This window comes from Amblyraja radiata, chromosome 22 (genome assembly GCF_010909765.2).
Source record: "Amblyraja radiata isolate CabotCenter1 chromosome 22, sAmbRad1.1.pri, whole genome shotgun sequence".
NCBI lineage: Eukaryota > Metazoa > Chordata > Chondrichthyes > Rajiformes > Rajidae > Amblyraja > Amblyraja radiata.
The window spans coordinates 27,220,628-27,247,160 of NC_045977.1; the positions used below are offsets into that span (position 1 = coordinate 27,220,628).

Here is a 26,533-nt window from a genome sequence, read left to right on the forward strand (position 1 = left end):
CATCCTCCTCTGTTATGCCCACCTCTACCTTGCATACTACACATGAACCCTAGAACATTAAGCTGTCAGTGCTGTCCCATTAGTTAGGTTTTTGTAATAACTATAACGTCCCAATCCCACAATCCCATCCCCGCCCTAAGTTAATTGGCTTTACATGTCAGGCATCTTATATTGAAATAAATGCAATTTAATCCAACTGCTGTTCCTTGCTCTCTGCTGTGCTTCTCCCTATCATGTCCATTGAACTTGCTGTCAATGATATTTGTACCAACATCCAGTCACTCACCTTTCTCACGACTGCATTTCATCCTGTCCTCTGGCTGTCCTTAGTTTAGACCCTGTTGAGTAGCGATAACAATCATTCTTGTTTCTGGGATTACTGCAGACTGGAATCTGACGTCTATTATTTAGAAATCCCAGTGGTTCAACATTTGACTTGCCAGTGATGTTTCGTGTACTCCCTTCAAATTTATCAGGGCTGCCATTTCCATGCTCGTGTTAAGTACACGGGAGCCCAGTTTCCCACCATTTCTTTAAGCACAGTGAGTCCCGTTTCCTTTGCTCCTTTGAAAAGTCACTAAGGCTGTCTTTCCAACGCCCTTCCAAGTCACTCAGCTCAGTGGCAAATTTAATAGCATATTTTTGTGAATTAAAAGTCTATTGGTGTATTAACAGGAATAACCTATAACAGTGCAGAATATCTGCCAGTACGGCACCACCAACGTGCCTAATTAATGGAGTTTTACAGTGTAGCTTCCGTTAGTATTTTGTAAAAGTACAAACACTTGCTTGCTGAGACTTCTGCTATGGCTCCTTCCTGAATTCGATTTTGTCATTCTCTTTTCAGCAGTGTGATGGGCAAGTGTTGTCAGAACCTTTTGCTTCAGATTTACTTTGAGGTCCCAGAGGTTATCCGCCATGTCAACCTCCCAGAGTGTGTGCTAAGCAGTGAAGGCACCGGCAACGGAAGCACATGCAAGGTTTGAAGTTTTCATGAATAGTTTCAGACTCATTGCTACGTCTGTTGAAGTGGGTGGAACCAGTGCCATTATAGTGTCAGTCTTTTAGTGTATAGTGTCCATTTTGCCTATCTCGGCTCCTTGAAAGAAAGAAAATAAGTACATATTCATGCCTCTGGAGGAACACCTATAGTCAAAGAAGTACAGCACAGGAGAAGGCCAACTAGGTCATTATGCCCGAGTCAGTATATAGAACAAACCAATTAATGTCAATATTTCTTCTCAAATACATATCCAGTTCCCTTTAGAAAGCTACTATTGAATGAACCTCTGCTACTCTTGAATGGCAGTTTAATGTAACTTGCCTAACAAAATGAGCAACAACTGCGTTTGTTTCTATTAGACACTTCCAAGGATACATTGCATTTTTCATATAAAATCCCGATATTTATTGCTTTTCAAATGGTGCATTTAAAAAAGGTATGGAACACACTGTGTGATACTTTCCTTTGAGCAAACTGCATCAATGGCAGGCTTCATAGGATATATTCCATAAATGTACCACACTTAGAATACAGTGTATTTGTGCAACTATTACAAAGTTTTGGATGTAGCACACCATGTAAGTACATTCTTCCATATGTAATATATTTACTATTGTATTGCGGTGGCCTCAATAGGCCTGACTTTGGGGTGAACATGGGGTGGGGACTGGACATTGTGCCTTCCTCCACAGTGCTATCCACTGTGGGGGGATGATTTTTTTTGTCTATTTGTAGTCTTGTAGGTCTGTGTCCAAGATGGCTGCCGTGAAGAGAGAGTGGACGCTGGCACGATTTGGTTGCCGCTGCTCCCTCTTCACACTGTGTTTTTGATTTTCTGTTTTTGGATTGAATCCTGTTTTTAATTTGTGTCTCTGTGATGTCCTTATTGTTATATTCCGATTATATGTTTACTATGTAAGGTGTCCTTGAGATTTTGTATGAAAGGCGCCCATTAAATATAAAATTTATTATTATTATTATTGCCTAAATGATATGATATATCCATTTGAAAGAGTCACCTTCAGGGCAAAGTGCTTATATTGAGGCATTGACTATGTCTCTTAGGCTTGGGCCATGTGTAATAGGTCACATGACTGAATATGATAAATATTACTCCCATTGAATGATGAGGACCATCAGCGCTGTTGTACCTGTGTAAATATGAAGTAAAGATTCCCTCTTGTTCAGCTCTTTCCCATCCGTTGAGGATCTAGCCATCAAGAGATGAGAATTGGAGGCGTGCTCATACCTCAGAGATTGTAGTCAGAGGAGATTATAGAGGGAAAACAGATAAAACTATGGAAAATAGAGATAAGAATGTCCATTGCTTAATTGGGCACTGACTGCCCACAAACATAGGATGTGGCTGATCAGGAAGTGAGGGTTAAGGGATGGACAACAGTTGTTGCCTAATCCTACGGAGAGGGTATGGGTCAAACACAGACAAATGGGCCTTGCATAGATGGGCAACTTGGCCAGCGTGGCAAGTTGGGCTGATGGGTCTATTTCCGAGTTGTATAACTCTATGATTCTATGACACTAGTGGAATGTGGAAGGTCAGCTGGAAATGCATTGAAATACACAAATCAAAATGCACTGTAGTCCTAGGTCAAGCTAACGCTGCAGATGAACAGAGGAGTGAACAGCATCGGGCAATGTTATGCCGCAGGGAACAGGTTTTCTTGGTGATTGTGGGGATCTGTGATCAGAAGTTCTTCACAGCTCTCTCTCTTTTCCAGCTGGATGCACTAGTGCATCGGTTGCTAATGTTACTTGCAGACACCAGTGACACAAGGACATCGGAGAACCGCACTGCTGATGCCAACATGGCCTGCCGAAAGTTGGCCGTTGCACACCCGGTTTTATTGCTCAGGTATTAACGAGTTTACTTTTGAAAACATTTCATAATGATTAAATTCCTTGTTTCAAAATTTCTATGATGAACCTATTGCTCTGAATCAGTATCGCTTCAAGCCACCTACTCTCACTCACTCTATCTTTCTTGCTTTTTTTTATCTACCCCACTGTAATCATTCCTTCTCAGAGCTCTCTTGGGTGGTAGAGGCTGGTTTCCCCATGTATTAGGTAAATGGGGAGCAATACCCCCAATGGTGCAGGCTGGGGATGGATAAGAGGCATGAATCAATTGTGGAATAGCAGAACCAATATTGGTTTTCCAAGTGGGTGGGTGAGGATTTTTTCTAGTTGAATGTTTTCCTAGTGAAGATGGTGGATGTATGATAGTTTACATGTTGTGAGAGTGGGTGACTGATTTCCTGGAGGAGTAGGTGCTGGGATAATGATAGTCAGATCTTGCTCCTGGCATTTATCGGTAGGGCTTTAGGTTTCTTGCTGAAAGCCAAACACATCCTTTATGTGGGTGAGAAAAGGTATCAACCAGCTGATTTTCTAATATTCCAAACCTGACTTCATCCACCATTGTGTTATCATCACTGTTACAATCCTATTTTAAATGAGTTTATTGATAAATTATTTGAACAAGAAAATGCATCTTGGCATAAAAAGAGATGTTGAAGCGAATCGTGCTCTTTTTGTGTTTATGATAAACTGGGAACAACAGTTGGGGAGGGGGAGGGGGGTGGAAGGGGAATAGGATAGAGCAACACATGCTAAACAATGAGGGTAAATAGAGTTGAGGTGCAGCAATCATATTGAATGTATGATGCAAAATATATATATATAGTTACCTCTTACACCTGTGTATCTGCACTGAACCATTATCCTTGATGTTTTGCAGTGATTTGTTTTCATTTGCTTACTCTTCAGACATTTGCCAATGATTGCCGCCCTGTTGCATGGACGAGTCCACTTGAATTTCCAGGAGTTCCGTCAGCAGAACCATTTGACTTTCTTCCTGCATGTTCTGGGGATCTTGGAGCTACTACAGCCATATTTATTTCAGAGCGAACACCAGGGGGCAATGCAGGACTGTCTGCTCTCCTTCATTCTACTCTTGGAGGTGAGTGAGAGTCAGTCAAGAATATTGGAAGTCTCATTTCTAGGTTATTCAGAATATGGGACAATATTGGAGAACAGGAAGCTTTAGACATTAATTCAACTGGGGAAAACTTTGCCCTGGTAAGAAATTCTGCCATACTAACCTGACAGATGCCTGGTGCACTATTCACTAACTTGTCTGGTCTCAGATGGAGCCTGTGGTGTCGGGGAGAATGAGTCTGCTAGAAACTGAGAACCTGCCCCCATCTGAATAGATCATGGTTGAAATGCATCATAATTCCCATTTACTTGCATTGCAGTGAGGGTTTCTCCTCCTCTGCCGTCTCGGGTTTTGAGCTTCAAACCCCCAATTACTCTTGAGGTGATAACAAAATTCTGCGATCTCTCTCCAATCCTACCATTAACAAATTTAGTTTTCTCTTATACAATACAATACAATACAATTCAATTTATTGTCATTTGGACCCCTTGAGGTCCAAACGAAATGTCGTTTCTGCAGCCATACATTACAAACAAATAGACCCAAGACACAACATAATTTACATAAACATCCATCACATTGCTGTGATGGAAGGCCAAAAAAACTTATCTCTCCACTGCACTCTCCCCCCCGATGTCAGAGTCAAAGTCAAAGCCCCCGGCGGGCGATGGCGAATTGTCCCGCAGCCATTAAAGCCACGCCGGGTGATGCAAGGTCGCACACCGGGTCTTGGTGTTAGAGCCCCCGGCGTGCGCTCGCAGTCCTGCGGCCATTCCAATCCGCACGGGGCGATGATGTAAGGCCCCGCTCCAGGAGCTCTTCAACCCCGCAACTCGGGCGGGAGAAGTCGCCGTTGCGGAAGCCCCGAAAAGCGGTCTCCCTCCAGGGACCCGCGGGCTCCCGGTGTCACTGTCCGCCAGACCTGCAGTTGCAGCCACCGAATCTCCGGGGGTCGGGTCGCAGCAGCGTCCACCACAGCTCCACCCGCTCTGGACTCGGCCAGCTCCGTGACGGTGAGGTGAGTAGTCGGCACCAGAGCCCCCGGTCTTCCTCGTTGCAGCCCCAACGACAACGGAGACCCGACAAAGAAAAGGTCGGGTCTCCCGTGCAGGGAGAGATTTAAAAGTTACCCCCTCCCCCCCACACCACCCCCACCCCCCCACACCACCCCCACCCCCCCACACACATACCCCAACAAAAAATAACAAAAACTACATAAAAACATAGACACAAAATAATAAAAACGCAGACGGACTGCAGAGGCCGCTGCTGACGAAAGTCACGCCGCCCACCACTTGGCTATTGCCTCACAGTTCCAGAGACCCGGGTTCTAATCTGATCTCTGGTGCTGCCTGTGGGAAGTTTGCACGTTCTCTCTGTAATCACACAGTTTTCTTCAACAATGCAGGTTGGTGGTTTAATTCGATAATTGCCCCTAGTGTAGATAAGTGGTTGAATCTAGGGGGAGTTGCTGGGAATGAGGGAAGAATGAAATGGGATGAGTGTTGGATTAGTGTAAATGAGTGATTGACGGTCTGTACGGACTGAGTAAGCTGAAGGAAATCCCAGACTTTTGGGGGAAATAGTTTCAACTGATCCAGGTACCCTCTACGCCTCAATCATATCTCCCTTAAACCTCTCTGTTCCAAAGTAATCAACACAAGCCCATTCCGTTCTCCTGGTAATTATAACTCTCCAACACCCCTGTGAGCTTCCTGTGCACCCTCTCAAGTGCCATTGCATCCTTTCCTTTAGAACACTGACAAAACAAAAATTGTTAGTTTGAGATTGGAAGTTTGAAATTGACACCACAGTTTCAACAGCTTTTTCGGTGAGAATGTACCATATTTTTCCACCTGTGTTGCGACACACTTACTCCAGGTTATTTTAAGGTTATACAACCTGTTTCTTGACTCTCTCCACTTGAGCAAATGGTGTGAAGAGAGGGGCTTTAATTGTTTTAAACACTCTTTACCCTCCTGTGCTGAACAAGTAGGTTTCACCAGTTATTTAGTCAGAGGGCACAGGCTGTCACCATTCAGGCTATCAATCACATTACTGTAAAATGGGCAGGTCCTGTGAAACAGCACCTCAGCATGAAAACAGAACTGGTGGGAGATTAATCATGAGGTACTGCAACAGGCCTCAGCTGGAATGCAGGTTATAAAACATAATTCTGTGTTTTTTATTTAAACAGAACTATGGAAAATACTCCAGACTGCTTGCTTCCTTCATCAATAAGTTTGTGCATTTTATTCACAAGTTTATAACGTTCAATGCAACAGCAGCTGTGCCGTTCCTTCAGAAGCATTCAGATGTTCTCCAGTAAGTAGCCAATTTGATGTGTTGTAGAGTAAGTGGCCCTCTTAATGAGGGTTAAGATACTTAATGACTGTTATTCATCAAGATTACCCCCTTACCCAATCCCACAGGGGGTGGTGCGGTGGCACAGCAATAGAGTTGTTGCCTTACAGCACCAAAGAACCGGGTTCAATCCTAGCTATGGGTGCTGTCTTCAGAGTTTGTACGTTCTCCCTGTGACCACGTGGGTTTTCTCCAGGTGCTCCGGTTTCCTCCCACACTCCAAAGATGTACAGATTTGTAGGGTAATTGGCTTTGGTTAAATTGTAAATTGTCCCTGGTGTGCAAGATAGAGCTAGTGTACAGGGTGATCGCTGATCATCGCTGTAACTCTAAACTAAAACTAAAAAGGACTCGGTGCGCCGATGGGCCTGTTTCCGCACTGTTTCTCAAAAGTCTAAAAATGCACTCAGTTCTTGGATCGTAAGGTGAATCGGCTTTCAGTTAGTCACTGGTGCCTGAAGAACAATAGTTTATAATTTTATCTTTGTACAGGTAACAATTAATATATGGAATGCAGGTTCAATGTGTGGGGGCCGGTCCAAATACCTGGGAAGGGACCAGGTTGCGAGCCAGGTAAATTTAGTTTAGAGATACAGCATGGAAACAGGCCCTTCGGCCACCGGCTCTGCGCTGACCAGTGATCCCCGCACATTAACACAATCCTTAATCCACAAGGAACAATTTTTACATTTACCAAGACAATTAACCTGTACGTCTTTGGAGTGTGGGAGGAATCCGAAGATCTCAGAAAAAACCTACGGGGAGAACGTACAAATTCCGTAGAGACAGCACCCGTAGTCAGGATCGAAACCGGGTCTCCGGTGCTGCATTCACTGTGAGGCAGGAACTCTACTGCTGCACCACCGTGACCGTGCATGGCAGCTTTCCCTGGTGTAATATCCAAAGAGTTGCTGCACAGATCCAGAGGTGCAGTTTAGACATTCACAGGAGCTGAATGATGCCTACATTGACACTCCTGAAATGATTGGTAAATGGGCAAGGGTTGTAATTTCATAGAGCATTGTTCAGGATCCTGAACGCAGTCAGAATCTTTGCTTGGACTGGAAATAATTTTCTAATTTTCTCCCAACAAAACAATAATAATTAACAACTTGCAGCAGCAGTGGCTGGTTGTGAGGCTGCTTCTCCTCTGTGTCTTGGAGGTGTACCTACTAATATATGGTAGGCAGCATATTGCAAGATAAGGCTGCCTGAAGGAGTCTGGTTGTGGTGGACAGTATGTCATTCAATCCAGAGTGCAGGTCCTCCCCAGTTTACGTCTTACGGACATCCACATAGATTCAAGCGAATGATTTTTGGGAGACCAGTGGGATGGATTACGGCTGCAGGCATCTTCAGCCGGGTGGGATTGGGCTTTTCTGTTTGCCGTCTCTCCCCACGCCGCCCTGAGCTGCAACAATCAGGGGTTTGGGTTGAGCTGAGCTTATTCTCCCACTCACTCACTGCGTCAGTGAGGACAGTTGGCAGCCGCTCCCCCACGCCTGCTCGCTCTCCCATCTCACCTGTTTCTGTATCTTTTCCCAAACACTATTTTGGTGTATTTCTGACATGAACAGTTCAGGTTACGAGCAGTTCTCTGGAACGGAATCTTGTTGTCACCTGAGGTCTACTATCTTTTTTATGAAATCCTACCTCTTACAAATCAATATCGGGACAAGTTTAGTGGTGGGGGGGGGGGGGGGGGGGGGGAGAGGGGTGGAGGTGTCAAATGCATTTAGCCCAAAAGTGTATAAATGGTCATTTGTGACACAAGAGAAACCAATGTGCCCCTTATCAAGCAAAGCTAATGGTCCTTTGAAAAATAAAGATTTGCAATTATTTGGATCATTATGTTCATCAGGGAAGGAAATCTGCTGCTCTTAAGTTGGTTTGACCTATTAATGGCACCATGTGGCTTAGTAAGCATTCACTTGTAACATGAGTTACTCTATTAAAACAGAACAAGAATAAAAGAAGCTTGACTAGCCATTAGCAGCCTGAATTCAGGCACAGCAGAGCAGTTAACCTTACCCTTGTTTACATCTGGGTCCATGTGCCTAAATTGGAAAAGCTGACTCACCGTCTAGTCAAGCAAATGCTAAACATGCACACTGAGAATGAGATGGTATCTTACAGGCAGGGTTCCAGACTCCCCCACCACAGTACATGGAACAGTTCTGTGTCACCCGAAGCGCAGACTGTGGTAATAAAATAGTTGTACTGTGGCTACAGGAGTAGGTCAGAGGACTGGAATCCTGCGGAGTAACTAGCCTCCAAATTCCTCAAGGCCTGTTCACCATCCGCCAGGAATGTGGTGGAATACTCTCCATTTGCACAGATGAGTGCAGTTTTAATAACACTCAAGATGCTCAACACCACACAAAATATTGAAGTCCGCTTGATAGGCATCTCATCCACAACCAATCACTCACTCCATCACTGATGCACAGTAGCAACAGTTCGTACCATCTAATAATGTACAACGGCAATTTTACTGATTGCAAGGAGAAGGGTCGCAAAAGCATAGGAACACCACCACCTGAAAGTTGCCCTCCAAGCCACTCACCACCTGACTTGAAAATATATTGTCGTCGCTTCACCGTCATTGGGTCAAAATCCTGGAACTCCCTCCCCAACAGCATTGTGGCTCTACCGACAACTCGAGGACTTCATTGGTTAAATAAGGCAGCTCACTGCCTCTATCTCAAGGGCAATTAAATGTATCCTCAGCAGGGACCAGACCCAATGAGGGCTCATGGCATCAGGTCATATGTGGATAAGCAAACCACCTACTGATACCACCTGCAGTCCTGCATCAACTAATGAAGTGCAGAGAATAGAGTGGGAGATGTCAGTGTCCATTATAAGCAGCTTGGGGTCACAACCATAGTCTTAGTTGTCTGAACCTTGAAATGTGTCGTAGTCAGACTGGTTCTGTGGTAACGTTGAGTGAACCATTGTGATAATTGAACCCATTGGACTTCATCCTGACCAGTCACAGAATGATTACAGCACAGAAAGAGGCCATTTGGCCTATTGAGTCTGTAGCATCTCTAATTAGTCCCACTCCACTGCCTTCCTCCTTTAGCCGTACAAATTATTTAAAAATATCTGTAATTTCTGTTTGAAGATCTGTCTGACCATACCTGTATTGGTGGGAGTGATCACTGCACAGTCCTTGTGAAGACAAAATCTGCCTTCACACTATTGGGTTCCGTGGCATGACTCTTATGGTCAATGGAATAAACTTGGATCAGAAATGGGAATCCTTGAGCCATCTTTAGTCAGGAGAATTATCCAATCTCAGCTTCCTCTTGAAGTCTTCAGCATCACAGAAGCCAGTTTGTGGGCAATTTTGTTCACTCCTGTGTCAAAAAAAGTAAATAAGAGCACATGACAATGGGCAACGGGACCAAGCATCATCCTGGCTACGGTGCTGGAAATGTAAGCTTCATGGTAACCGTGGGGACAGTACCACAGTCACTAATCAGAGCAAACTGTAGGCCTGAGTTCCCACCATGGCAACTGGACATAGCAAATAAAACAGAAACTCTTGGAAGGTCAGGCAGCACGTACAAAAAGAAACAGCTTTAATGGTTCATCTTCATGATCCTACCTGAGAACTGTTAGTTTTTTATGTTTTTATTTCAGATTTCCAGAATCTGCAAGGTTCTTTTGATATTCAACATATTTAACAATGAATAATTTTTTACGGGTATTAGATTGTTTTGAACACCCATCCAGTTTACCAGTGTCCACGAGGGAAGGAAATCTGGTGTCCTTCTCTTGTTTGATCTATATCTGACTCCAGATGTATAGTAATTTGGGCATTTTTTTTAAATGGCTCTGTAATCCACTCTGTTCAGTGGAGAGTGAACAATAAATTCTGACCTTGGCAGCAATACACACAGCCCAAAAAATTAGTAGATTATTTTTTTTAAACTGTACAAATTAGCCAAGCTATCCTAACATTAACAGCAAAGTCCACCTGAAAATGTGTGTAAAATTGCCCAAGTATTTAAAAAAAAAAAAACAGGACAAATTTAATCCAGCTGACTACAGGTCCTCTCAGGTTATGTACGCCCAAATTATGTACAGCTCAGACATGCAATCAAATGTTCCAGAGACTGGCTGGATGAATTTACCAGCTGCTGTTGGGCTGTTGGCATCTTCTGCCATCTGGGAACTCTGTTCATTTTGCCCTTCGTTGGCCTATATTTTTATTTATTTATTTGCCAGGTAGTTGCATTTCCAATTTGTTGAACTGTTAAATTTACAATAGTTCTCATGAATGAATCGCTGCCCTAACCTGGGGAAGCCCTGGACTGCCCAGTCAGTCAAGTGTCAAGTTACAGAGGGACTTGCCAACAGTGCTACCAAACATTGTTTACTCTCCGACAACTTGTTTAATGGTTTGAGTTTTGTAAAGATTATTTTCCCTGGATCTTGTCTAAATATGGACCAAAAAGCTGAACTTCAGAGGGTAAGAATTACCTCCCTCACTGTTAACCAAGAAGCTAAAATGGAAGTGAGGAGAAGACACTCCACTGACTGGAATCACTAACAGAAAAACTGCTCTGGTTGTTGGAAGTTGATCAACCCAGCCTCAGGACTTAATGCAGCATCCTACATTCCAAACCTGCCCTTGAAAACTCTCTCTTGAAAAACATCAAGTGAATTGGCCTCCACTGCCTTTTGTGGCAGGGAATTCCACAGATTCACAACTCTCTGGGTGAAAATGTTCTTCCTCATCTCAGTCCTAAATGGCCTATCCCTTATCCTTAAACTGTAACCCTTGGTTCTGGACTCCCCCACATCGGGAACATTTTTCCTGCATCTAGCCTGTCCAATCCTTTAAGAATTTTATGTTTCGATAAGATCCTCTCACATCGTTCTAACTTCCAGTGAATACAAGCCCAGTCGACCCATTCGTTCATCATATGTCAGTCCCGCCATCCCGGGAATCAACTTGGTGAACCTATGCTGCACTCCCTCAATAACAATAATGTCCTTCCCAAAATTAAGAGACCAAAATTGCACACAATACTCCAAGTGCGGTCTCACCATGTCCCTGCACAACTGCAGTAGGACCTCCTTGCTCCAAAACTCAAATCCTCTCGCAATGAAGACCAACATGCCTTTAACTTTCTTCACTGCCTGCTGTACCTGCATGCTTACTTCAGTGACTGATGTACAAGCACACCCAGGCCAGTTGGAAGCTCCATACCCTCCAGGACAAAGCAGCCCTTCAAGCAAAACTTTGACATCCAATTTACCACCCTAAACATTCATTCCCTCTACCACAGCTTCGTCATGGCTGCAATGTGCATTGTCTGCAAAATACACTTGTTTACCATAAATACTACAACACCTGCCAAATCACAATATCTGGCACCAATTTAGTCAGGAGATGGGAATATCACCACCTATAAATTCCTCTTCCAAGTCAGCCGCCACCTTAACTTGGATTACTTCATGGGCCACTAAGTCTAAATGTTCGACCCCCCTTCCTTCACAACACCACACTGACCGCAGTTACTCAAAAGAAGGCTGTGTCGCCTTCTCCTGGGCACTTGGAGAAGAATAATAAATGATGCGCTTGCAAGTAATGCGCACATCCCACAAATAAATAAAAACCAGTAAATGTCACGGAGCAGCAAGACATTGTCATGAGTTCAGTGCCTTTCCCTTCAAACTGCTTCAAGAAATAAGAGTGAGTGCTTGATACTATCAAAATTGATCATCTTTAATGCTCGGTGAGCATTATAATTTATTGTATGGTAAAAACATTCCCTTTATTTTGATGTGCCCCCCAGTTACTTGTCGCGGGAGTACCCGGAGATGGCCCTACTTAAATCTTTGCTGGCTGGTTTAACCCTCCCAACTCGGACTGGACTCATCGAGGAGAATGTAGAGGATGAGGATGGGGGTGAGTAGATATTCTACCAGTCAATATTCCGACCAAATTGATGTAGTCAAGCCATTGTGAATAATGCAGGAGAGGGAATTGAAGATTTTGTGATCAGATTATTTATTTTGTTATTATCTGCTCTGCTGTTGTAAGTCCAGCTTCCTTTCAAAATGCTGCACGATATCAGTATGCCTGTACTGCCTGAATACTTGCATTTATATGGGACCTTTCATTCCCTCAAAATGTTTGGGGGAAAAAAACTTCACAGCCAACTTGGCATTTCTTGAAGCTTGGTCACTGGTTTTGGTCACTGAAAACACAACAGTTGATATGCTTTCGATAGCAGTGTAATAACAGATAATGGCCAGCTCATCCTTGCCTTTTGCACCATTTCCCTCTGCTGGGCAGCTGGAGGGTGGGTTTCAGCAAATCAGGAAAACAGTTCACTGCAATTCTAACTTTAAAAGATGTAATTATGACCTGCCAGAAAATGAAAAGATTGCATGAGTATAGAAAACACTGGGAATATTCATCTGAGGAGAAAATTAATGGTCAGGGTAATGTACTTCTATCGGTTCAGAAGGGTCATCCATTTGAAATCTTGCTTTTTTCCCCATAGTTGTTTTTGATTCATGGAGTATTTCTGGCATTTTGTACATTTATACCCACTTAAATGCTATTGACATGTTTAAATTATGTTTCTCTCCCTCTCCCTCTCTCCCCATCTCTCTCTCTCCCTGTCTCTCTCTCTCTCTCTCTCCCCGTCTCTCTCTCTCTCCCCGTCTCTCTCTCTCCCCGTCTCTCTCTCTCCCTGTCTCTCTCTCTCTCTCTCTCCCCCGTCTCTCTCTCTCTCTCGCCCCTTCTCTCTAGCTCATCGATGCACCCTTCTCTCTCTCTCCCCGTCCCTCTCTCTCGCCATCCCCGTCTCTAAATCATCTCCCCCGTCTCTCTCTCTCCCCGTCTCACTCCCCGTCTCCTCTCTCTCACCCGTCTCTCTCTCCCCGTCTCTCTCTCCCCGTCTCTCTCTCCCCCCGTCTCTCTCTCCCCGTCTCTCTCTCCCCGTCTCTCTCTCCCCGTCTCTCTCTCCCCGTCTCTCTCTCCCCGTCTCTCTCTCTCCCCTCTCTCTCCCCGTCTCTCTCTCCCCGTCCCTCTGTCCCTCTCTCTCTCTGTCTGACACTCTCTCTCTCTGTCTGACATTCTCTCTCTCTGTCTCTGACTCTCTCTCTGTCTCTGACTGACTCTCTGTCTCTGACTGACTCTCTGTCTCTGACTGACTCTCTGACTGACTCTCTCTGTGTCTGTCTGTCTGTCTCTCACTCTCACTCTCTGTCTCTGACTCTCTGTCTCTGACTCTCTGTCTCTGACTGACTGACTCTCTGTCTCTGACTGACTCTCTGACTCTCACTGTCTGTCTCTCTCTCTCTCTATCTCTGTCTCTCTCTCTGTCTCTCTCCCCCTTACACACACTCTCTCTCTGTGTCCCAACCCCCTTCTATCTCCGCTTCCTCTTTCAAAGAAGAAGAAACAACAAGCTCACTGCCATTGGTCACTTTCTCGCCCACTACACCTTTGACTTCAGCCGAAGTGGCACCGTTCCTTCAGAAAATTGCAAGGGCACGTGCTCTGGAAGGTAAGGTAGCAGAGGACTTAAACAGAACCTCTACCGCAAAGCAATAGGACCTGAGGTGTAGTAAACTGAACACATAAGGAATGATGGAATAGAAAGTTATGCCGAGTGTTTTATTGCTACCATTTATGGAGTAGTGTAGTAAACTAATCAAAAAAGCAGTACCTTGGTGGTACACGCGAGGGATTACTGGCATATGGGGACTTTCATAATAGATAGAATAGAATGGTTTAAATGAAGACAAAATCAAAGATGGTTCTGAGTGATTGACAGATAAGAAGCTATTTCACAGAACAAGGGTGCATTTTATTAGGATAAGGGACAGGCAGCATCTCTGGAGAGAAGGAATGGGTGATGTTTTGGGTCGAGACCTTCAGACACAATGATCATCCATGATGCCATCATGTTAAAATGTGAAGTTTTAAGGAATGTTAAAGAAGAGAATCAAACTGACAATAGTAAAGAATTTAGAAAGGGTAGAGTCATTGAAGTAGGGATACACAAGGAGCCAGCTAGGAAAAGCAGATAACTTGGAGGCTTCTAGTGAGAGATTATGTCAGAGAGCAAGCTGAATCCATTGAGGCATTTGTTAACAAAGAAGATCATTTTAGTTTTGATGATGTCTTGCTGGGGCCTCATGTATGTCAATGATTATTCTGAATGGTTGATGCCTAACGTGTCCTCATTTACCGGCACAGACACTCTGGAAGTCCTGAACGATATTGATGAGATGTCAAAGCGTCGAATTGAGATCCTCCCTTTCTATGCTGTAAGTAGAAAACAAACTAATTGTGTCTCAAAGCAAACAAGACTTGGCCTCTGTTTGCCTGCGGCATTTAATTAGCACCAAAACTGTATAATGCCCTGCACTCTGCTAACAAGTGGAACGGACGGATTTTGATTGCAGCTAACAATGTCTCTAGCTGTGAATTGTTTGTAGGCAGCCTTTGAGAAAAGGCTATTGTAAATATTGAACCTGACGGATTTGCCTTGGCAGCAATGGTGAGATGTAGATGAAGCTCAGTATTGCCTTTGAAAAAGCAATTCTGAACCACAGTTAGTATTGGAGAACTATTACAGTGCAGAAGAGGTCATTCCTCCCACTGTGTCTACACAAACGTCTAATAGAACAGCCCATCTCTTTTCCCTCCACAGGCCTGATTTACCTGTTATTCCCACCACAGGCTATATTTATTCCACATTAAATATGTATCCATTTCCTTTAAATCTAACTCCAGAATAACTATTTCACTTTTGCCCAGCATCCCACCACCCCAAATCTTTTGGTGCCACTTTAATCCATTCCTCTGGTTGCTGACTCATTGATAGTGGAAATAGATTTTGTTGACCCTACTTAAATTTGTCATGATTTTGACTGTCTATTAAATCCCCTCTTAGACATCTTTACTGCAGGGAAAAAACTCTATCTATCCTTGTAGGTAGAATGGCTCATCCCAGACCATTGGAGCTAACAGACCCTGGTGGTGATGGCCAGTGTCACTCACCATTTTCCTGGTTCTATGCAAGCTTAAATGGTTCTATCTATATTCTCAGAGTAGTAGTAAGGGTTTGGATGCTGAGGTGAATCATATATTAAAGGAACTCTTGTAGCATTCTGCCGTCATCAGATTCTTAGCTTGGAGTGTGCTAGATGTGGTTGCACATTAATGACATTTAAAGTGGGTTTAATCTAACTCCACGTAACCAGAACACGGTTGCCTTGGGTTGAGGACTGCATGGCTGTGAGCCTGTGGAGAACCTAATGGCTATGTAGAGTTTAATCAACTTTGAAATGCTTTCAGACACAAGCCCTCCAAGAACACTTCTCAAACTCGCTGTGCACATTTTTCAAGCAGTCTGAGAAAAAGCTTTCTTGCCTGCACACTGAAAACATTAACATGCAAGAGAGGGTACTCTGCACATATCAAAGCAGGTGTCTTTAAAACTTCCTGGTGAAATTCAGACATATGCACAGTTCTTGCCCACCTCAAAATACAGATCTCTGCAGCTGTAACCTGTAATCACCAGAGAGATGTGACTATTGGGAGTCACAGGGCAGCAGATTGGCTTCCCACCCTAAGCCCTAATGACCAAATGGGAGAGCAGCAAGCAGTGAGGACATTGCACTATTCACTGAGCTTTAAAGTACAACCAACTTGGCTCAAAAAAAAATTTTAATTGACAAATTGAGATCTGATGTCATGTGCTATTACTGTACCAAACCTTTGCTCTTTTCTCACAGAATGATCTCCAGCGGCTGATGAGCTCCCCTGAGGAACTTGCCCGGAACACGGCATTTGTCTTGGCTTTGAGGAGCATTCAGCATGATCCACGGTAACTGGACCTTGCCAAACATGGACCATTTACACCTATTGTAATCTTAGTAATTCAAAATACAGCAACGGAAAACACTGCAGAGTGTGGTAACTAGAAAATCTGGCTGTCAATTTGCACAAAGATATCTCCACCAACTGATATGAGATAGGAACTGATATGAGAGAATCTGAAGAAGGGTCTTGACCGAAAACGTCACCCATTCCTTCTCTCCATAGATTCTGCCTGTCACGCTGAATTACTCCAGCATTTTGTGACTATCTTCAGTTTAAACCAGCATCTGCAGTTCCTTCCTACACCTGATATGAGATAGTGGTCAGTTTTCTTTCAATGGTCGGCAAGTTATTTGCCAGGAGGATGGGAGGGTTGTACTGTTCCTCTGGACTCCAAGCATTCATTTGTAAGGAAAGACTATATAATCAAGAGTTTTAGTCAGTGGAATTTAAAAGATTAAGGATGGATCTGACATAGGTATTCATGGTATTCGGCAAGCTGATAGGCCAGGTAAATAGAAACTGTTTGGGGAATCTAGGATTAGGGCATTTAGCCATGAATTTGGTACAGGCCTTTGGAGAAAAAGGTCAACAGACTCTTCTATGTGGAAGAGCAGATAGTATTTGGAACTCTCTTTTGTGAAGAACACTTGATAGAGGATCGTTGAGTAGCCAAGGTTGTTCTTTTATTTAGGGAAATAGAGATCATTCAGGAAATTATAGGCTGGTGAGCCTTGCTTCAGTTGTAGGAAACCCATTGGAAATAATTCTTCCGGATAGGATTGACAAGCATTTGGAAGAGAAAAGGTTAATTCGGGAGTCAGCATTGCTTTGTCCATGGTATGTCATATCTTACAAACTGAGTTTTTTGAGGATGTGAGGGTAGAACAGTGGATGTTGTCTACATGGATTTTAGAAAGGTATTTGAAATGTTTCTCATGATTGGCTGATCCAGAAGATTAAAATACATAGGATCCACCATTACTTGGTTGTTGGATTCAGAACTGGCTTACTCAGATGCGATGGGCAGTGTTTAACGGAGAGGTATGGGGCAAATATTTTTACACATTGACGTGTGTGCCTGGAACCCACTGCCAAGGATGGTGGTGGAAGACATTAGTGGCATGGAAGACATTAGTGGCATTATAGAGGCTATTTGCATAGGCACATGAATGCGGGGAATGGAGGGATATATGGATCATGTGCAGGCACAGATGATTAATTTAACTTGCCATCATGTTCGGCACAGACATTGTTTATGGCCCTGTGCATATAATTTTCTGCTATGTCATTAATACAAATTGTTAATAACTGATGTACCATCATTAACCTCTGATATATCAACTAGTCACAGTTTTTCAGTGAAAATGATCAGTCTATTCATATGGTACATTCTGTCTTCAAACCAGCCCTCTACACTGGTTAAATTATATCATCCTCTGAGCCATTATTTTGTGTAAACATCTTTTGTGCGATATGTCAATCAATTGCCTTTTGAAATTCAGATGTACTGTATCCTCTGGTCCTCCCTTTCCACCATTGCTTCCACCCAGTCCTATTATTATTATTTTTAATGTGTACTCTGTCTTATCCTTAATGATGGGTTCCATCATTTTGCCATCAGTCCAATTTAAGCCTTTCATGTCTCCAGGATTTTTTTTCCTTTAGATTATTCCTCCTTTATAAGTTCTTCAACAGAGTTAGATCTTTATTTCCCATTCAAAGACCCAAGATTCCGTTCAAGGACCCAAGCAGTCGTTCCAGGTGTGGCAGAGGTTCACCTGCACCTCCTCCAACCTCATCTATTGCATCCGCTGCTCTAGATGTCAGCTGCTCTACATTGGTGAGACCAAGCGTAGGCTTGGCGATCGCTTCGCCGAACACCTCCGCTCGGTTCGCAATAACCAACCTGATCTCCCGGTGGCTCAGCACTTCAACTCTCCCTCCCATTCCGAATCCGACCTTTCTGTTCTGTGCCTCCTCCATGGCCAGAGTGAGGACCACCATAAATTGGAGGAGTAGCACCTCATATTTCGCTTGGGCAGATTTGCACCCCAGCGGTATGAACATTGACTTCTTTAATTTCAGGTAGTCCCTACTTTCTCCTCCCCTTCTCAGCTCTCCCTCAGCCCACTGGCTTCACCTCTTCCTTTCCTCTTCCCGCCCCCCCCCCCCCCCACCCTTACATCAGTCTGAAGAAGGGTTTCGACCCGAAACGTTGCCTATTTCCTTCGCTCCATAGATGCTGCCTCACCCGCTGAGTTTCTCCAGCATTTTTGTCTACCTTTCCTATTCACTTGTTGTTTGTTAAACAATAGACAGAAGTGAAATGTTTGCTTGTTTCATGTTTCAACAATTCTATTTCCCATTATAATTTCACATTTATCGTCCCTGTTCCATTTTACATAGGTTAGAAGCTCTTACAATTCTTTGTAATTATTTTGCTAATTTAGCTTTGTTGTTTATCCATTACTTCTGTTCATTTATTTAACATCTCCCAGCTTTCAGGCTAGCTACTCTTCCTGTCAACAAAGTCCTCTTCTTTTCACCTAATGTTATCCCCAACCCACCTTGTTATGCATGGATTCACTTTTGCCGTTGGGTTTCTATTTCCTGATGGAATGCGCACTCGTAGAATTGTGAATGATTTCTTTAAATGCTTGCTGTTATACATCTACTTGCACCTGTATATCACTTTTCTTGACGTTTGTTATGTCTTATCTCCAACCATTATGATTCTACCTGACATTCGTCTGGGACAGATCAATCTCCATTAAGCTTTCATGTTAATTTTTTGTTAGGGCAATCACATTAATACCACTCTTTTTCTATACTGCCTGTAATTTCAAAACTTCACATTCCCTGGAATACGTTACTCTTAACCAAGGTCAAAGTGTAACTAGGTCCCCGTATTAGCTAGTTCAACTCGTTTGTCTTGATTTGTGTCATTATTTGTTTATTTTGTTACTAGACCTTTGTAACTTTTTAACTTTTAACACTTTTTCTCTCGAATTGATTTTTTCCCCAACTGATGAACCATAAATATTAAACTCTTCAGCCCTTCCTTTTCCTGCTTTGCTAATCATTACCCAAATTCCAACATAGTTCTGTGGCTTTAACCTTTTAAAGGAATGGAAAAGTCTACAACCTTGCCTTCAGCTGAATCCTGCTCCCACCCCTTGTTAGTTTTATTACCCTTGAGATGCTGCTTTTGAATTTGATCCCTAACAACTCAATCTCGCAGCTGAACTCCATCCCTGTTTGTAATGATATGTAATCTCCATTAAGTTTCCCCCCCCTGTCACCTTATGTCCTCTGTTGGACATTTTCACCCAGATGAAAAAAGTTCTGACTGTCTACTCTATCTATGCCCCTCATAATTTTATATGCTTCTATTAAGTCTCCCCCGCAACCTCTGACATTCCAGAGAAAATAATCCAAGCCTACCCAACCTCTCCCTGTAGCTGAGATTAATCCAGGCAGCATGCTGATAAACCTCCTTTGCACCTTCTCCAAAGCCTCTACATCTTTCCCCTGTAATGGGGCAACCAGAACTGCATGCAATGATTTTAATGTGGTCCCATAAACCTGCATCATGACTTGTATAAAATGTTTACCCATTCATTCATCCTCCTACCGTTCCCCAAGATCAATGTGATTAACATTGGTTTCCTCTTCCAGCATTGCTGTTGACTTTCTCCCAACATTCATGTACTGCCTCGGCTGTGGAAATTACGATGTTGTGCAGACGGCTCTGAAGTATCTTCCCGATTACACGCTACTCTGCCAAGGTAAGATTGTACAAAGCTTGGACGTATTTTGTTACCTAGTAAGTCTTTAAACTTGCTCCAGTGTTCTTTATTAATCCCTCCAAACTGAAATGTGCCCTCCACTCTTGGCTATGGATCGATGAATATGTTTGACCAATCTCTCTGCCCAATGATGTGTTGCCTGGTTCCAGTGGCCACTGAGAACCACCTTTCCTTTCAAACATCTTGCCCTTACTACTGTAGGTGCTAAAAGAGACCTCTTGGTTTCTCCATAACCTTCGTTAGATCTTGGGTGTTAAGTTTAATTGTTAGACATGCAATGTACCACTCTAAACTGGTACAGTGATTGAGTAACTATACAGATCATACCATGGTGTGCCTTAAATATGTTATTTATTGTCGATATTTAGCTATTATAAACGTTTATTTGTCTGGACTTGGATGATGGTGCTGCTACAAACAATCTGCCATACATACTCGTCGACTCGAGCAGCGTTTGTGGGTGGAAAGGAATGGTGGACATTTCGGGTCGAGACCCTGCATCAGGATTCGGGCAGGGTTTTGACCCGAAATGTCAACCGTTCCTTTCCACCCACAGATGCTACACCACCCACATGAGTTCCTGCAGCAGATTGTTTGTTGCTCCTGATTCCAACATCTGTAATCTCCTGTGTCTCCATGATGGTGCTGCTGTTCTTTCACTTCTCTCAGTCCCTCATTCATACACCCTGCTTTGTTCACAGAGCACGCAGGAGTTCTTTTGCACAAGGCCTTTTTGGTTGGAATGTACAGTCAACTCGACACCAGTCCACAGATTGCAGAGGCTATGAAGGTTCTGCACATGGAAGCCACCACTTAAAGACTAGCCATTGTAAACGGAGTGTGTTTACCGCCACAGAGAAAGAAATTGACGACGGAGGTACATTTAGTACAATGTCATTGAACTTCTACAGTGCGACACTTGAAGTGATCAAGCTGTTCCGGATAATGCCAGTCAGGAGCATCTCCCAGGAACGGAAATAATGAAAATTGGAGGATTTAACATGGATTTTCCTACATAACCGCATTCACTGCAGTTCATTGTCTGAAGACCTTTATGATGAGAAGGTGCATAAAAATTAACTGCATCAAATCTTTCTGTTTCTCTCCCATATTTTCTACCTCTCTTTTGCTCTCCCTCATGCATACGTTATGTAAGTCCTCATCATATTTTGAATGAAATGCTTCCAAATGCCAGGAAAAGCCATTGCCACTGTGTCCATTTTTGACCAGACAAGAGGTTTGTTAGTCCCATCAGAAACCACTGCACAACTGGATTCCAGCCTCTCAACATACCTCAAGGTGAGGCTTGTGGATGGAAATGCATGGCCAACCAGTTAGGCTCTGAACTATGATATTATAACCAGGGCACAATAGGGGTGACTTAAAATGGAGAAAGTGTCAGACCAAAGCCAGGAGAATGTAACAGTTCTTTTAGACTCTTTAGGATAATTCTGTGGACTGTTGAGATCTTGTGAGTGCATGAGGCTGTGTGATGAACCATTCAGACCTAAAAACATCTTGGCTCTATGATGTTCTGTGAAAGCTTTGTATTTTTGTTGAGAATATTTTAATGTAAAATAAATTTTTGACAAAAAAAATCTTGGCACTTTTATCTGCAGTTATGAAATAAAGTTATGAAATAAACTGACCAGGTAAATCCATTCCCGCAGTGACCTTTCTGTTCTTGGCTTCCTCCACTGCTTGAGTGAAACCACACACAAACTGGAAGAACAGCACCAAATATTCCACTTGGGTAGTTTGCGCTCCAACAACATAAACATTGAATTCTCCCATTTCAAGAAATAACCCCCCCCCCCCCCCCATCTTTCCAGTGGCCACACATTTCCCCCACCATCTTTGTCACCCTTCTCCTTTCCCCTTCGCGCGTTCATCTCTCATCCTCGTCCCATTTTTCACTTTTACCTGCCCTGCCTTTCCTCTATCCCGTCCGCTTCCAACTATTTCACCAGCTTTACGTTTAATTCCTCATCTCTCCTTGTCTGATACTCTTCTGTCTCCTTTTTACCTCCAGGTTTTATCACTTACTCCATTCATCTGTTAATCGCCCCACCCCCTCACCCGTATCCACCTATCACTTGCCAGGCTCTGCTCCACCCGTACCACTCCTTTCCAAGCTTTCACCCTCCATCAGTTTGAAAAAGGGTCCCAACCTGAAACGTCATCTGCCCATTCCCTCCACAGATGCTGCCTGACACACCGAGTTCCTGCAGCACTTTCTGTTTTGAGCAGGTAAATTGTCTGAATGGTTGGCAACAGAAAGTGAAATTGGAAGAGCTTTTCCGGGCATTGATATGCTTGAGACCAAGTTATTTCCAAAAGACATAACATTTGGGGATAAACCTTGTAGATGATAAAAGATGAACAATATCATGGACTTTGTTAAGAGTTGGCCCTGAAGCTTGGAATGCTTCCTATCACAACTGAAACATACATCTATGTTGAGAAATGAGAAATGCAGTGAAATGAAAAGTGGCAATGCTCGCGGTCTTTTTGCACAAAGTCCACAAGCATTGCCACTTTTCATTTCACTGCACATCTCGTATGTGTATGTGACGAATAAACTTGACTTGACTTGAGAACGTGAGAGTCACCATGTCCAACCAGTGGGCACCCATTATTCCAACATCCCTGTACTTGGCCTGTACGTATGGTTTATGTCTTGTATTTCCAATTTCCAGTTAATTTCCAATTTTCATCGACAGCTTTGTATTTCACCTTCTTTCTTCAGATCATCTCTGAGTTTAATCAATACAATACAATACAATACAATACAATACAATAATACTTTATTAGCCAAGTGTGTTTTGCAACATACCCGACTTTTTCCCTGTCGGGTCTTCGATGTCGTTGGGCCTAACATCGAGGAGCCGGCGGCTGCTTCCGGCCGGGACTAACCTGAGGGCTCCAGTCGTGGAGCCTGCGGACCTGACATCGCGGAGCTTGCCGACTTTGGAACGGGAAGAGCTGTGGTGGCGCACGGCTGTGACCCGACTTTGGAGCTTTGGAGGCTCCGGCCGCAGGCCCGGTGGACCGGAACATCGGGAGCTCGCAGGTCTCTAGTGGGAGACCGCTTTTCGGAGCTCCCGTAACGGCAACTTCTCCCGCTGGAATCGCGGGGTTTAAAGGACTCGGAGCGGGGCCTAACATCGCCCAGCGTGGTTTAAACGGCCACAGGACTTACCATCGTCCGCCGGGGGCTTTAACATCGGAGCCTCAGTTCGCCTCGACGCTGCAGTTGGACTGCTGGACCGCGGGAGAAGAACAAAGGGAAGAGATAAGACTTTACCTTCCATCACAGTGAGGAGGCGTTGGAGATCCACTGTGATGGATGTTTATGTAAACGGTGTTAAGTGCGGGTCTTGGGCTTTTTTTGTAAAGTAAAACTGTAGAAAATGCAATTTCGTGCAAACCAAGCTGTTTGAATGACAATAAAATGCATTCTATTCTATTATATTCTGTCTACCACACCCTCAGAACCAAACCTGCAGGATGACGTATTGATGCCCGTGCACTTCCGACAACCCGTGTGTTGTCCCGCACACAGGAAATATAGATCATGCCTTCAGTGTCCATCTATTACCCAACATTTAACCCCCAACCCACGCTGCTAAACTAGATGAGCATTTCCCACATGTTGTGGGTTATTGGCCAGCCCTTCTCAAGCCTGAAAGAACATACAGCAAGGAATGAGTTTGGTGAGCCATTGAATTCAAATGCAAAGAAAAGGGCAAAGTTACAATGGGTGGCTTATTAGAACACCTTGGAGAGCAAACAGGCAGTTGGGATCATTAGTCTGAGTGAAGACAATGAAAAGTACAGCCTCAAACAAACTGCTGGAGTAACTCAACTGGTTGAGCAGATTTGTGGGTGGAAAGGAATGGGTGATGTTTCGGGTCGATACCCTGAATAAGGATGGAAGCTGGACTTCTCTTTCAAATTGCCGCCTTGGTGAGTTGACGGGTCTAATTCTACACTGCAGCCTTCTGCAATGAATTTGTGTTGCTCACCTTGAAATGTTGTTCCCCATTCTTTACAACTGGGACAGGCCTCAAAAATCTACCCAAGAACCAGCATTGCTGGCTTCTGGTTACTGTTTTGTCTTGAGCTTTCCACTGGAGGAGTAACTGCAAACCTTTTGAGTGTCTGCAAATATTTAGTAATTTTTGGTTTACATTATGCATTGATTCTGTAAACCCAAGTTGCTACAACAGATGACCCAGGTCAGCAATAGTTACCAAAGGCAGTGAATAAATAGTCGACAGGGAGTAAGGGTTTTCTTGTTTTGATAAATATCATACTTTTCATTCCAGACAAGGCAGAACAAAGATCAGTTTGCAGCAGCAGGAGATGAACTGTTTGTTTCTGATGCTTTTTTTCCAAAAGAATAAAGTTTGTCAGATCATGTGCTTGATCGGATGAGTCAGGCTAGAGGGCGTTGACAGATGTTTTCAGAAAGATCAGATTATTTCTGATGAAAGGTGTGTATGTAAAAAAAAAAGTGAGTGGTCGCTGTTGACTCTCAGAAGGTGCCGACGGGATAGTTAAAGAGGTTTTGGCTCAAAGCTGTGATCGAGCTGACTGTACTTTGGAAGTGAAGTGGAACAAGTGGAATGACAGTCGGGGAGAGGGGTAATAGAGAAACAACAAACAGCCATTTTCCGAGGAAGAAAGTGACAGCGTTTAAGAGGGGTTAGTGATGCTTTTGACGGGTTAATGACAGACACTGAATTTCCCGGCAAGCAACCGCCGGTAGTTTCCCGGCAAGCAGGCCCGGCACGACTACTGTAGACCGAAGATGGAAGACCCACCGGTGGACCCAGCTTGCCCACCACGGACTGTGGCATCAATGGGACCCGCGAGCAAGGAGAAACCCGCGACCGAGATGTACCATCCAGAGCATAGGGGAACTGACGAGAGCGTCGAGATTGAGGGGGACCGTCGAACGCTAACTGGCGGGGGGCCGCTGAGAACAAAGGGGGGACCATGCGGAGGGCCGCCAAGAATGAAGGGGGGACCTGGTGAGGGGCCGCCTACTGCTATGTGCGACGGCTGACTTGGTTCACCACCGTGAGCTGAAGATAAAACTTCGATTAACTTTATGTAACTTTGTCGATGCCAGAAACGTGGCGACTCTTGTGTACTGTCTAGGTGAAGTATGCTGTACGATTTTACCGGGTTGTATGCATAACAAAGTATTTCACTATACCTAGGTACACGTGACAATAAAGTATCATTGAATTGAATCATTGATATTTGTTTATCATTCCTTGTTGATATTAACTGGTATGTTTGATTGCAAAGTTCAGTCTTCTTGATCTGAAGACTGTTAAAGGAGCAATCTTGCCTCTTTCGCTGGCATTGGGCATACCATCTGCCAATACTATTTTGCAAATGGCTCTTCAAGTAGATGCCCCCTGTAGTCCCACTCATCTGACTGAACATTTGATGATCCACCAGCTATTTGACTGTGGGAACACCAACAAGGCTTATTTGTGAAAAACAGGAACCCAACCAAGATTATTTCTGCTCTGAAGCATACCTATTTACTACTCCTGAATGTAAAAGCCAATTCGAAGAACTCACCTACTTTTGTGATTGACCCAATAGCACGGCCTAGAAGAGGGGATTGAAATTGGTGCAGCTGTAGTCTGTAGCCCAAACCCTTGCAGCAAATCAATGCATCATTTCTAGTACTGGGAATGGATCGTAGAGAGAGGCATGAGGGATTAGTCAATCATGACCTGTCCTACCCATCATTTAGCATGCAAGCAATACCAAACACAGGGGATTCCCATTCAACAAAGGGCTCTGGTTATGATCTGCCTGTGAACAAATTGATTTCTGCACGACCTGAATAAGCGGATGTGTAGAGAGGATGTTTCCACTAGTGGGAGAGTCTAGGACCAGAGGCCATACCCTCAGAATAAAAGGACGTACCTTTAGAAAGGAGATAAAGAGGAATTTCTTTTGTTAGAGGCTGGTGAATCTGTGGAATTATTTGCCACAGATGGCTGTGGAGGCCATCAATGGATATTTTTAAAGCAGGGTTTGACAGTTCCTTGATTTGTATGGGTGTCAACCATGTCTGAATGACAGAGCAGACGATGGGCCGAATGGCCTAATACTGCTCCTATAACTTATGAACTTACATTCCAACAGCAATCTGACTGCAAAAGGGCTGTTAACTGCAAAGAACTTTGGTTTTCCTGAGAAGGTGGAATGTTCAGCATCAATCTAAGCTTTCCTTTGTTGGTTCTCGATTATCATGATAGATTTCTCCCAATCCTTTGGCAGTAAACAGTTTGAAATGTAACTCGACTTCCTTATTCAGTGGAGTCAGGAGAGAGAGGTGGGGCGAGGTTAACAGAAGCTACATTTCTGCATCGCGTCATGGATTAAGGATGTCTCATTGCCAGTGAAGTGCTTTCTGAATTCTACTTTGCAGAGCAACAGAACAAAAATAGCGAGGGTACACAAAATTGCTGGGGAAACTCAGCGGGTGCAGCAGC

General features: G+C 43.8%; 1 protein-coding gene across 8 annotated transcripts in view; it reads left to right on the top strand.

The window, feature by feature from the left end:
• Nucleotides 1-21,601, top strand: part of ints1 (integrator complex subunit 1) — a 94,358-nt gene extending 72,757 nt beyond the window's left edge. For 6 of the 8 annotated variants that reach the window (XM_033040833.1, XM_033040836.1, XM_033040835.1 and 3 more), the window contains exons 39-48: nt 848-980; nt 2,743-2,876; nt 3,791-3,983; nt 6,160-6,287; nt 12,143-12,255; nt 13,754-13,867; nt 14,563-14,633; nt 16,107-16,198; nt 19,873-19,982; nt 20,705-21,601. In XM_033040833.1, the coding sequence (XP_032896724.1) occupies nt 848-980; nt 2,743-2,876; nt 3,791-3,983; nt 6,160-6,287; nt 12,143-12,255; nt 13,754-13,867; nt 14,563-14,633; nt 16,107-16,198; nt 19,873-19,982; nt 20,705-20,820 (1,204 nt within the window). In that variant the 3' untranslated portion in view covers nt 20,821-21,601. The remainder of the gene's footprint in view (nt 1-847; nt 981-2,742; nt 2,877-3,790; nt 3,984-6,159; nt 6,288-12,142; nt 12,256-13,753; nt 13,868-14,562; nt 14,634-16,106; nt 16,199-19,872; nt 19,983-20,704) is intronic. The other 2 variants (XM_033040839.1, XM_033040841.1) reach the window with 1 other exon arrangement.
• The last annotated feature ends 4,932 nt before the right edge of the window (nt 21,602-26,533 follow it).